Source organism: Fundulus heteroclitus, chromosome 5 (assembly GCF_011125445.2).
Source record: "Fundulus heteroclitus isolate FHET01 chromosome 5, MU-UCD_Fhet_4.1, whole genome shotgun sequence".
Taxonomy (NCBI): domain Eukaryota; kingdom Metazoa; phylum Chordata; class Actinopteri; order Cyprinodontiformes; family Fundulidae; genus Fundulus; species Fundulus heteroclitus.
The window spans coordinates 35,845,303-35,859,139 of NC_046365.1; the positions used below are offsets into that span (position 1 = coordinate 35,845,303).

General features: G+C 41.3%; 1 protein-coding gene across 7 annotated transcripts in view; it reads left to right on the forward strand.

The window, feature by feature from the left end:
• Positions 1-13,837, forward strand: part of LOC105931337 (LIM and calponin homology domains-containing protein 1) — a 47,923-nt gene continuing 34,086 nt past the window's right edge. For 6 of the 7 annotated variants that reach the window (XM_036137508.1, XM_036137512.1, XM_036137509.1 and 3 more), the window contains exons 1-5: positions 1-308; positions 12,782-12,852; positions 12,961-13,030; positions 13,125-13,231; positions 13,315-13,345. In XM_036137508.1, the coding sequence (XP_035993401.1) occupies positions 246-308; positions 12,782-12,852; positions 12,961-13,030; positions 13,125-13,231; positions 13,315-13,345 (342 nt within the window). In that variant the 5' untranslated portion in view covers positions 1-245. The remainder of the gene's footprint in view (positions 309-12,781; positions 12,853-12,960; positions 13,031-13,124; positions 13,232-13,314; positions 13,346-13,837) is intronic. The other variant, XM_036137511.1, reaches the window with a different exon arrangement.

A 13,837-nucleotide genomic window follows, 5' to 3' on the forward strand; every position in this document is an offset into this window, starting at 1 on the left:
GCAGCGGCAGCGGCAGCAGCAGCAGCGGGACAGAGGAGCGTCAGCCTCCCACGATACGGAATCGATATTTTTAGCGCGTGGCTTGCGCTGCTGCGTCGCCAGAACCTCCTCGGTCCTCAGTTCGAGCACGAGGGCCGCTACGTGACACCGCAGACTGCGCGTGCAGCGTGGAGGGGAAGAAAAACGGAGAGGAGAGACTTCGCACCATCAGCGCGCAATCATCACCGCCATCCCCTCCGTCTCAGATGGCTAGTCCCGAGCAGAGCCATCCCGAGCCAGCCTGCCTGGAGGCGCAGAAATGGATAGAGGTGAGTGGCGCCGGGGAGCGTTTACCAGCAGCACGCTTGGTTTGAAATGGGGCCACGCTGCGATATAAATAAAGACACAGCAGCCGCGTACCGTCACCTGTTGGGGAGGGAGGGAGGGGGTGGTGCGCAGTGTCGCGTTACCGTTCGGGACGACAAAGTTTCAACCGTCGCTTAGCTCGGAGTTTCACCTAGCAACAAGGCTAGCACCGCGGACACTTTAACACACCTCCAGCAACAAAAATAATGCTGACATTTGTCTATAACCTGTAATTTATCAGTTTTATTATTATTACTATTATTTATTGTTATTATTATTATTATTATTATTATTTATTTTTATCCGTTAGTGTTCTCGCTAGGCGTCGGAGCGCCCTTCTCCCGGGAATGGAGGGTATTCCGGCCGGTTGCCATGGCTATGAAACCGGGCAGCCCACCAGCATCTAATCGCGTCGGATGAGATTATCGTTTATGCTTTGCTGCATCCCATCGTCATCATCATCATCATCATCCGCCTCCCTCCGTAAAGCCTCAGCGGTGAATCACGATTTCCCCGCGAGTTATTATGACCCATTTATTTATCTTTAAAAAAAAAAAAAACTCCCATCTCTGCTCTGTCCTTTAAAATCTGAGGGATTAAAGCCCAGAGGCTACAGCGATTTGAGCTTCATCTGGCTGTTCTTAAAGCTTGCCATAAGAACACCTGTGGTAGACAATTATAAATAAAAACACTTAACGGGTTTCATATTTAGAGTTCAGTTCAATTCAGTTATATTTATATAGCGCCTGTTCATGAAACATGTCATCTGAAGGCACTTTCCAAAGTCAAATTCAATCAGATTATACAGATTGAATCAGATTATACAGATTGGTCAAAACATTTCCTCTCTTAGGAAACCCAGCAGGTTGCATCAAGTCTCTCCAAGCAGCATTCACTCCTCCTGAAAGAGCGTAGAGCCACAGTGGACAGTCGTCTGCATTGTCCAGAGAAGCCTTACAAATTTGTTTGTACTTGTGTGTAAAAAAGAAAAGAATCTTTAAGTTAAATTCATCTGATATTAAAGTGGTATAATTTCATATCAAGACAAATCCATTATTTAATAATCGTACATTTATTCAGTCAAAAAAATTATGATTTGCCTTTATTTGTCTCTGCATTTAATCCATACCTTACTTAAATCAGGGGTTCTCAAACCCCTTAGCAGCTGTAAAAATTTTCATGGACCACTTCAGATTCCTCATGCTGATAGTATTTTTTAAACAGCCTTTTGTACTGTTAAATACATTAAAAAAATAATAATACATATATATACACACCTAATATTAGAGGTGGAGATTAGATCCTCATGCTTGATAAAGCCAAACCCGATGTAGGCTAACTGTTGTTTGCCTTACTTGATGAAGTGGACAGAGTTAAATATTTGTCCGTTGTGTTACTTAGCTCAACCCCAATCCATCCTCAGCTGTGCCTCCTCAGGCCTGACAACATGCATTTAACGGACCCCCAACCCGTGGTTCGCGGTCCCCTGGGGGGTCCGGGGAGCCCAGTTTGAGGGCCGCTGCCAGGGGCCAACATGTGGTCACAGGGACCCAGAGTGACAGGCTGTGTTTGGAACTGGCGAGCTTTGCAGCCTCTCCAAGACGCAAATGCCTGGCTCCCTAAACACTGTGAGCCAAACGAAAGAAAATACCATCTGAAAATGCTAATAGGACGGCACTTCTCCACTCTTCTCCTATAACATTTTATAAGTGTACAGAGAGAGCAAAACACCTGAGGCTGAAATTATCTTTTAGTCTTTTTTTCTTCAACTTACGTCTTCCTTAATAATTTGGACTTAAAGTCGAGTATTGGTGTAACATTTGGTTCTTAATTAGCTTTTTTATGTTGACCTGATTTTTGTCTTGTCATCAGATAAGCTGATGATTAAACCTAAGGCATTAAGAGTGAGACGGAAACACCAAATCTGTGAAGGGTCTGCTTCATATAGAGGGCTGATGGTTTGTTTAAGGAGCTGGACAAGGAAGAAAAGCAGCGAAGTGACAAACAGGGTCGAGGTGTGAAATTAAAGACTGTGAATTTGTGCTTTTAGAAGAACCGGTTTGACTAAAGTCACAAGATGTTGAATGGCTTTGAGGATCCAGCCTTCAGCTTTTCTGTCCACCGTCCACATGTTCCACCCTTGTGTTTGTTTCCCTTCAAATAATAATACACGTTTGTTAGGTTTGTTGTGTTTTATGGAGAAGCTGAAACATTTCTATGCATTCTTCCAGGAGAGCGTTTGTGAGGTCAGACACCGATGTTGGATGAGATGTTCTGGCTTTAATTCATCCCACAGTTGCTCTACCGTGGCTCTGGTTAGATCAGTCACGTTCCTCCACCCCAAACTCACTCAATCATTTCCTCTCTAAACTGTTCCCACTGAGTCTGTAGCACAAGATTGTCCAAAACATCCTCATATGCGGCAGCATTAACAGTTCCTTGCACTGGAACACAACTCCTGGAAAAGCAGATAAAAAAACAACAACATTTTGCTCTTTCAGTCAAACTTTACATTTGGGACGGCCACGTGAGGTCTGGAGGTTTTGGCGCTGAAGATAGTTTACATGAACCACGGCGTGCTCTGAGCTCCACTGCTTTTTTTTTCTTTCTTTCTATAACCGAGTTGCTGTTGTTCCTAATATTCTCCCAGAGTGTTATAATGCCTCTGACAGCTGACCGTGTAATGGTCAGCAGTGAGAAAGTTGCTTGAAAAGGCTTTGTGTGCAGGTGGCGTCCCATCACGGTACCATGCTGGAATTCACAGCGGTTCTGGGAGCGACCCATTCTCTCACAAATGGTTTTGGTGCATGGAAGTGAAAACCTGATTCAGAGGATTTGGAGGAGTGAACCAATACTGTTGATGTCTTGTAATGTATATTATGGACAATATCAATATCGTGAAAAATCTCTTTATGGTGATAGGAATTAGAATTCATTGTGAGAACGATCAATCTTATTGATGTCTGCCGACCCGAAAAACTGAAAGTGTTGTCATGATTTCTACTTTTAATATCGTCTCCACTGTTAGTTCAATGGGAACGTATATAAATATCAATACATATGAGAATATGATTAAATGCAGCTACTGTGTGCAGTTTAGTAAAAAATGTTTCAGGAGTTCTCAAGAAGCATATTTAAAATTTTAACTCTTTTTTTTTTTTATCATCACTTTTATCGTTATCACAAAAATACCTCAAAATATCCTAGTCAAATTTGATGTCCACATGGCCCGTCACTGGTATATATCTAATAAAATGTAATACTGTGTTAGACTGCAGTTTGTTTTCCTTATGGAGAGCAGAGGGAAAATATTCTTAGTTTTTATTACAAATAAACTAAACTCACAGACAGCGGTGTATGTCGATGTATCCTCTTCTGAAATCTCAGTAAATTCACACTTTTAAGCAACCAAATCTTTTTCAGTGTGAATTTTTTATACTGAAATAGTTGAAACCTACAGCAAGAATAACGTGGGAACGGTTTGTGACTCAAAGTAATTTACAGATTTCAATCTGCACTAAAAAAAAAAAAAAAAGAAAAGCGTCCCGTTGGTGGTGTGAACTGTCTGCTCTGGGTTAATTCAGCCCTCCTAAGTCTTAATCCCCCCTGCAGTGTCTCTGCTTTGTCGTCTTCTGCCCCCTAATTCTCCGTCTATTTTCAGTCTGACTATTTCTAGGGGTGTATTTATACTCCCCCCACAGGTGGGCATGATTCAGGGTTAACCAGGCTGCCCCGCAAAGCTGTGGGCCATTTCTCCGAAGTATGTAAAGCGTATGCACACACACACACACACACACACACACACACACACACACACACACACACACACACATGCATGCATGCCAGTCAGCATTGAGGCTCTGACACACCCCGGTTGGATGACACTGGTCACTATGGGGACATAACACCCACAGCCTCTCAGGTGTTTCCAGGGGCGAGTGAAGCAGATGAGTGACAAAAGCAGAAAATAACCCGCGCAGGGTGGACCTGACCGTTTATAGACCACAGAAAATATCAGACAGTCTAAAAGATGATGGAAGTGGATTTAAAACCAACGGCAGGCGGGTTGGTTTATTAATATTTTTTTTGCAGCTTTAGCAGTTAACCCCTGCAGTCCGTCGGTCAAACGCGGACGGAGTAAAGACAAGAATGCGTGTGTCTGACTTAGCGGCCGTGTGTGCCAGATGTCACAGCTGTGCTGGAAGGATTACCTCCAGCGCTCCCAGACAGCCAGCTGTTTCTGCGCGTGAGAGCCGGGAATCATGGGCGTTACGCGGATCAAGAGTGGAATGAAAGAATGTAAAACAATGATGGCGCTGACTGGGTCTGCCTGCTGCTGTTTCGTTGTTTTCCGCTCGTTAAGCTCAATCACCAAAAAGGTAACGTTTCAGAAGGTTGCAGACAATATGCAAGTCGACTCAGTTCTTAGAGTTATGTGTAGATATGTCTAAGCTGTGACTACAAGCTTTAATAGATGCATCTGCCACTAATGGTCGTACGCCATTTTCCTTTTCTTGGCGTACGTACTAGGGCTGAACGATTTTGGAAAATAATTTAATTGCGATTTTTTTTTTCTTAATATTGCGATTTAATGCGATTTTTTTGTTTTGTTTCCCAGTTTAGTTTATCATGTCTTTTTAAACATATACAAACAACAAATCAACTTGTTTCCTCGCTGTGCAGATTAGTTGCTAAAAGACCCACAGCATCTAAACTCAGAGCAGAAATTATTGCGTTCTGCCTATGATATATTTCAACCAAAATTCCAATTTTGACTTTTCTCTGCATTAACCACAAGCAACAAAAATGGCCTCTAAATTAAAGATGTTTGTAAACAACGACTATTTAAAACAAGAGCTTTTAATGTTTCTATTAATCAGAATATTATTCAAGAGAACAGCTTTTAGTTGATTTGGACATCAATCCTTGTTGAACATAAAGTGCAACCAACAAGCAAGTCTATGTATTAAACTGATTGACCTGTACTCAATGCTATGTATGATTATATAAACTCTAAAACAAGTAATAAAATTAGATTATCTCACTGCTGCAACTGTCTTCCCTTCCATGTGGAGGCAAATCCACTTCTAACATTTTACCAACACTTAATGGACGTGTCTAATTCGCTGATTGTTACATAGCCAAAAATTGCAGACTCTGCGATTTGGAAATTGCGTATTTTTTTAAATCGCAATTATATTGAAAATGCGATTAATTGTTCAGCCCTAGTACGTACACTTTCAGTATGGATTCCACGTAAAGTTTTATAAATGAGACCCCTGGTCTTTAAGCAAGTAAACGCAGATCCTTCATAGGTGCTGTTAGCAAGAACCAAACCAAAGAGACATAATTTTTAACGTCCCCTTTAATACATCTGTATGCCCATTTATTTTTATTGAATCTAATTAAATTCTGAGATGAACAGACTTTATCATTTACTCCATCTGCTGTGACCTTAATCTGAGTCCACAAGAAATACGGTCACCACATTGCCAATGCATCGTCTCTATTCCATGACTCTAAACGAAGAAGACCTCTGAACTCAATTTAAATAGGTCACTGCTTATTTATATTAATACATGTATTTCTAGTTCTCTAAAAGCCTTCAGGACTTTTTTGACATCAGAAGGTCAGTTCATGTACAGCCACCACACATTTAACATCTGTCCCTTTAGCAAAGGGAGACAGATTGCTGCACACTTTCCTTTAGTTTACACACACACAGCTTGCAGACATGTACAAATAATAAGTCTTAAAACCCAGATGAAACAGGGAGCTTCAGAGGGTGTGTTAAATACTTCAGGGACAGTAATATTAGGGGAATTGTTAGGATTGGTGATAAAGAATTTAGCAAAAGGGATTTTGTTAAACACTATTATTTCTCAATGTAACCAATTTTCCCAACTCTAAATAGATCTGATCAAACCGAAAGTTGGATTTTTCTACAATTTTTAGTGACGGCAATAATCGCAGAAGCCCACAGCGTCACTGTCTACAACGACTCTTTGAAGAAGCTTGTTTAGTAGGAGTTACAATAACATTTAATCTCCCTTACAGATTAAAACAGTGGGCACCACTTTACAATAAAGCTCCCCTCATAGACGGCTAATAAATAGTTTATAGATATGTTGTTAATTCATCTGGAAACATATTATGACTCATTCATAAGTGTTTATTATGCATCAGTTTAGGGCAAGCAAGAGACTCAACAGATCGGTTTCTTACCAAATACTGAGTCTGATCTGTTCAGCTATGTATTTCATTTAGAGTTGCTTATAGTAAACATTTCAGACTAAGTTATGATCTTGTAAGTCAGTTTTGTTTCTCGCCCTTAATTCATGCATAATAAACACTTATAAGTTATTCATTAAGCTATAAACTCTATATAACATATCTAAAACCTATTAGCCATCTCTAAAGAGAGCCTGATTATAAAGTGGCACCAAGAAGTGTTTTTGAATTTAATTTAATTTAATGGAATACACTTTTTATTATTCTGCAAAGAAAAGGTTAGGTTGTGAGTTGTGAAAGTGCCATTTAATTATTTTGTTTTATTGGAGTGTAGTGAATTAATCAGGTTGTAAGGGGATGGTTCTGTTGATAAGAGAAACAGCCTGGGGGAAGAAACTTTCCTTGTGGTGACTGATTTTTTTTATTTATTTTGTAAGCAGCACTCTGTAGCGCCGACCTGAGGGTGAAAGTCTAAACGGTTTGTGTTCAGGATGTGTGGGGTCTGCAGAGATGTTGGCTGCTCTTTTCCTGACCCTAGATCTGTACACGTCCATGATGGAGACCTGAGGATCATCATGGGCCAGCAAATCTTTGTAGCCTTCCCCTCTGTTTTCACCCAGTAGTGCAGAATGGGCTTTAATCATGCAGAAATGACTGTGGCAGCACCTGCCTGGGATTGGCTGTGAGGACACTGGACCCGCCTCCGACATACTGAGCTCCTGTGTGAAACACTCTTGGTTTGAGAACCTTGTGAATGCGCCAACCTCTGCTATTCGTCTGCTTGCTAGTTCTCAGCTTAGTAAACTGGACTAAGAGCCAACTTGGATATTAGTTTTGGTTAGGTTATTGTTTTGTAAACCTGAAACTGTTGAGTTTATTGCTTCTCCTTGTTTGTGTTTTCTTGTCGGGGTTGTTTTGCTGAGAAACTGTTTTATTTTATTCCCTTTTGTCTGTTTTCATCTGGTTTAACAACGTGTTGGACGTTGTCTCTTTTTGTTAAAAAAAATAACCTTATTAATAAACCTTTGGTTAATTTGACCAACTAGACTAATTTTATGTTATCCCGTTCTTCCAGCCAGCTGTGGGCGTGACATAGGTGGGGGCTCGTCCGGGATACAAGACAACAAAACGCAGCTGCCTTGTATACATGGTGTGTCTTCCTCTCTGTTGTGGCCTTTGAGCCAGGTCGTAACACCATCGGTGTCCTCCAGTTGTACCAATACATCCTCCGCGCTCATGAATGTCAACGCGGTATTTAAATATTTACAGCAATCCATGTGATTTGCTCACTCTTTGTGGCAGTTAATCTGTGGGACACATCACCCTGGTGATCATCGGGGAGAGAAACGCAAGGGTAGAAAATGTTGTGCTAACTTTAATCTAAGTTGGCTTATAGCTTTTTTTTTATTAATTTGAAATGTCTTTATGTATAGTTAGCTCAAGCATGAATAACACTGCAGTTTTGGGTGCTTTTTGATAAGAATGGTGAGAATATCTCAAGAAATTCACAATTTTGTATAAACTCCAAGACTGCTGCCAGATGTCTTTAATTATCTTTCTTTGCAAATAAATAGGAAAAATATTAGTTTATGCGGTGGTAAACAGTGGTTGGCTTTGCAGAATCAGAGGAGCGACAACAGAGATGTGGAGCTGCAACACAACACGAAGAGTAAAAATCTAAAAGTTAATATGTTTTGTTTTTTTGTCATTATTTTGTCTCAGAAAACACTAACTTCCAAATGGTTGGAAAAAGATAAAGAAAGCTGGCGGCTAAACATTTTCATGACATCAGTTTTCACCATTCTAACATCATTGTTAATTTCTCAGCCTTCCATTCGTTCCGTCTGTGTGCAGTTGGTGAACTGACGGCTACGTTGCCCTACTTCTGCTGCACACATACGAGGTTGCTCTGCTATCTTTAGCAGTACCCTGCATCGGCTTCCAGTCATTGTGGGCAGCTCAAGTCAAATTCTTAAATTCACATTAGCACTAACCCTAATTAAGACCGTTGCAGTGAGATTCGGTGACGACTCCTGATCGTGACAAGGCCAATGAATAAACCGACACATAAGTCTTGTATGGTAGCTGCTGCTGCCATTCTCCCTGGCTGCACCAAGCAATGCGCTGTGCAGACGGAGAAGGCTCAAGTTGCTATTACTGGCTTTAAAATACCTCTAAAGCCTTTGCTTGAGTTTTAGAAGCAAAAGTAACTTCAAATACACTCTGGTTTTAATACGTTTCGCATGTAAAACTCATCTTTTCCACCTGTCTAGCTAACACACTCTAACACACCCATCAGCTTTTTCAAAGAAATATTTCTTCATTTGGGTTTTGTCTCCACTTTTCAACCGACTGAAAACCAAAAACGAGTTGTGTTCCCATTTAAAAAAAAACACTGTATTGTGTATGTAAATTATGCATGATCAGGCTGGAAGTGACCCAGACTTCCTGAAACATCGGAGGAAACGTCAGTCCCAGACTGTAGGAGCGAGGATATTAACAGATTAGAGTTTTTCCATCAGTAGGTTTATGGATTTTGTTTCATTTCTGAGCTTCAGATCTCAGATGGTCCCCACAAAGATAGACATTTAGATTTTGTGTGATGAAAGACAAAGAAGTAGGCGCTTCCAGAGGCAAACATCTGGTCGTCCGTTATGTAACCAAAACAATACTGGGTTTTTCTCACCGCAGATGGTAAAATGTGAGTTGTTTCTTCCCCTGTAACACTTATGATGCATCAGCAGATGTTCTGTAAGAATATAAAAGAAGTCATTACCTATGAAAATAAATGTTTCAGAACATTGCAATGAACAATGAAGGAAAGCTGATAGTCATTCCCAGGTAATCTGCAGCTTTTGTCTGTTATTACCAGTTAATACCAGCTACTGTATTAACAATATTTCTTATTTTCAATCTCAGAAGTGGCACTGCTCTCCCTACAAAACGTACGCCTCGACCAAAAATGTGTTTCAGTCGTCAGGCTAAATGCAACTTTCACAAACACAACTTGCTTCTTTTTGAATCCTGCTCCGCGTGCTCAGACTTCCTCTGATTGAGGAGACCTGAGCTCTCTGCTCAGTTCTCTGTTTTTGACTGAATCCATGATCACAACAGCAGAGAAAACTTGCATGTGAGTGCAGGTTTATTCATATTCAGGAGGTTAAATATTGGGGCGCAGGATACGAACAGGAGCAGAAGATATTTTTGTAAGCATAACGTCAGTCTGAGCACAGAGGCAAAAATCTATGGTTTTCAGGGTTGTGAGCAGAGTTTTCAGCGAGATGCAGATCATATTTTACAGAGAAAATATGGATTCTGCTCTCCAATTAAATGTGTACGTTTTCCCTTCATGTTGAGCACAAAGAACAATTGAAAACTGAAGGCAAAAACCTAGATTTGCAACCTGAAGGCATTCTTTTGGTGTATTCTGGATGAAGTGAGGATTTTTTTATGGGTAATTAAAATTAGCTGACCAGCTGAGTGAGCAGAGGAGCACAGGGTTTTGTTTTAGATTAAAAGGTTCAAACACAATAAATGATTGTCCCTTACTTAGGCCTTCAGTTAATTTATTTAAAGCTAATTTTATCCGACTCGTTGTTGGCTGGAGGTTTGTATGTTTAAGGCCACATGAGAGAGGGTAAATGTTCTTATCTCAGTCATTGCAAGTTAGGAAATATTTGTGAAAAAGTCTTATCTTTTATATTGTGAGCTCTCCAGTTAAAAATTTACGCTTTTTTTATTTGGGATAAACATTTGCCAGCACTATCCTGAATTCTTAATAATTACCACCAACCACTACAAAACAATGTTAGTTGACCGCTGTTCTTAATGAGCATCAGAATCAGCAAATTCACAGTTTGGGTGCAAACTGTAATCTGAGCTAATCTGGATTAAAACCTCTAAACCGCATCAGTCAAGCCTCTCTCCTTTCCCCTTAATCTGTGGCCGCTGGTTACACAACAGCCATTGAAATCTCTCTCCTCCTCTCAGTTTCCCTGCGTGAGGATGTGGGTTGGTGCTTTTTGGCAGAATATCAGTGTTAGTTCGTTTATTTTCCTCCTCCTCTCCTGCAGCACAGGAATGAATCCCGACTGGAGTCCAGGTTGGGGGATTTGAGGCTATGAGTGTTGGTATTTTAGACGGAATGAAACGAGGACATGAAGCAGAGTTTCACTGACCTGGAATCACTTTAATTTGTCCTGATGCGAAATGATGGGGGGGGGGGAGGGCGACTAGAGAAGCTGCAGGTTCCTCTGTCACTCAGTTACAGCGCACAGATCTAAAGCAAGATTAAAGGGCCAAAATTTAAATAAGATCTACAGGAAACTAATAAGGTTTCATGTTTTCATTTGATCAAGATAGCGCTTACTAATGATTATATTGTTGTTTTTACTTATGATCACATTAGCAAATATTCTATATTTTTGTCACATAAAAAAGCAGCAGTACCAAGGTTGTGATCTCGAGACATTTATTTAATGTTTACAAGTGAAAGACAAATCGTTATCTAGCTGTGACGAGTTTATCAGTCGTCTGGTGATCAAAATCTGTCAATTTTACTTTAATTTGTCCTAAATGGGATTTTTGTCTTGAGTTGAGGGTTAATAAAAAGCAGTTGAGGACTGACCTTTTACCTTTTTGACCCTTTTCCGTGCCAAGCCACAAAAGATCATTGCTGAGGAAACTGGTTGTTCAGAGAGCTGTAATCCAAGCAGATTCACGCACAGACTTCATTGTCCTTCATCTGCAAATTCACAATGTACGTTTGAGCACAATTTGGTTGGAGTGAAAAGCGAAGACAAAAAAAAAGCGTTATAAATATACGTGTTTTATAGAAAGTGGCAGAAAAATGTGTGGTAGAAAAATATGGACCAGCAGCAGAAACAGCTGTAGCCTGTGGACGATTGTCACGGAAAATTCATCCAGGAATTTGGACTCAATCTGGAGTCCAGAGCCTATCCTGACCCAGAGCCATCAGAAGCTTCTGACCTGAGCTAAGGAGAAACAGAACTGGACTGTTGCTCAGAGGTCCAAAGTCCTCTTTTTAGGTCAAAGTAAAATTTGCATTTCATTTGTAAATCAAACTCCTGAAGGAGTCTGAAGGAGAAGTGGAGAGACACAGAATCCACATTGTTTCAGCTGTCAGTGATGATTGTGGTCGTCATGTCACCTGATGGTCCTGGTCCATTGGGTTTTCTGAAGTCCACAGTGAAGTCGGCCATCTACCGGGACATTTTAGAGCTCTTCATGCTTCCTTCTGCTGACCAGCTTTATAGAGCTGCTGATTTAATTTCCCAGCCGAACATCGTACCGGCCCACACTGCCAAAGGTACCAAAAGCTGGCCCAGTGACCATGATGTTACTGTGCTTGACTGATCAGCAAACGGGCCTGACCAGAACCTCACAGAGAATCTGTGGAGTATTGTCAAGAAGAAGATTTGAGACACCAGACCCGACAATGCCAATGACCAGAAGCCACCTGGGCTTCCTGAACACCTCAGCAGAACCGCAGGCTGATCTCCTCCTGGCCGCACTGATGCAGTAATTCATGTAAAAGGAGCCCCGAGCCAAACAAGCACTGAGTGCATAGAAATAAACATACTTTCCAGAAACTTGACGTGTAATATATCTTTTTTACTGATCTTGGGTAATGTTCTATTTTTCTGAGACACCAACGTTTTGGTTTCCATTATCTGGAAACCATAATCATCAAAATTATAAGGGCTTTAACTATTTATCTTTGTGTATGTTGAATGTATATAGTATAAGTCTTTCTAAAATGACAAAGAATCTTTTTGACACTATTACATTTTTCACTATCTACCTGTATGTCAACAAGTTTAATTTTCTTGAACTAACGAGAGCACCTTCTTCCACTTCTTTGCTCTGTCTTCTAAACGGCTTTTTGGAAATCATCAAACATGACTTCTTATGGCTTTCTATCAATAAAGGCTTTCTTCAAGTCGCTCTTCCATAAATGCGTCGTTTACAAAGAAAATAATTAATATTCGTCCTCCGAACAGATTATTCCACAGCCTTGAAAAGGATGTCTTGACTATAAACTAAAAACCACCATGCGCTGTTTGATGCTTTGGTTTAGACTTTACCTTTTTTGTCTGTCATGTGAAAAAAATATTCAGCTTTCCTTTTTGCTTCCTGTTTGCTTCCCCCCCCCCGTGTCCCGCTTCCTGTCCTCTCTCTGCAGGCTGTAACAGGGAAGAGCTTCGGAGACAAAGACTTCCGCAGCGCACTGGAGAACGGCATCCTGTTATGCGAGTAGGCCTGTAACATCACTCACTTTGATTTCTGATGCCTGACGCGACAGCAGCACATAAACTGCCCTAAGACTCAATAAATCTCTGGTTCCTCCCCTCCTCCACGCAGGCTGCTGAGTGCAATCAAGCCAGGACTGGTCAAGAAGATCAACAGACTGCCCACCCCCATTGCTGGGCTGGTAAGAGGACACCTTTTGCCGTGTGATGTTCAGCCCAGTAAACCGACCTCTTGATAAGCGCTAACTGCCTCTGATCCCCCGCTGTTTCGTCCAGGACAACCTGTCTGTCTTCCTCCGCGGCTGTGAGGAGTTGGGCCTGAAGGGCTCCCAGCTCTTTGATCCGGGAGATTTACAAGATACTTCCATACGAGCTAACCTCAAGTAATTAAGCTCTCCTCAATGAATTTGTAAATGCATAAATCCTCCCATCATGATATCGCATGTTGACAACTTTACTCTTTCAGGGACTCTGACTGTAACCGCAAGCTAAAAAACGTAAGTCTGCAACTTACTAGTTTATTTGTTTTCCTTAAATTGCCTTCAATTTATAACCTGACAACAGCCAGATGCATGTATCGCTCCGCCTAGCTTCACTCACATCCATCTGGGACACCGCCATAGGAATTGCCTTTATTGAAGGCTGGGGCTTATGAAAAATTCTTGCATATGATTGGATAAGCCACTTGTCTGTCATCTTTATCAACGTGCTATTTCAACCACTCACACTGAAGCTAACCCGTGACGCTGATGAGAGCCAGGCAGGGAAAAAAAAAAGTACTTTTTTAAGTGTTTGCGGCTCTAGTGGCACGCGTTTTATTGACGGTGAGCTGACAGGAAGGGGGGGGGGGACAGGCGGCAAAGCGCCGCGGGTCGGAGTCGATCCCGGGCCGACCACGTTGAGGACTAAAGGCCTCCTAATATAGTTCGCGCTAACCGCTAACGGTTAGCGGCTAACTGCTCGTTAGCGGCTAACCGCTTGCCAAATCC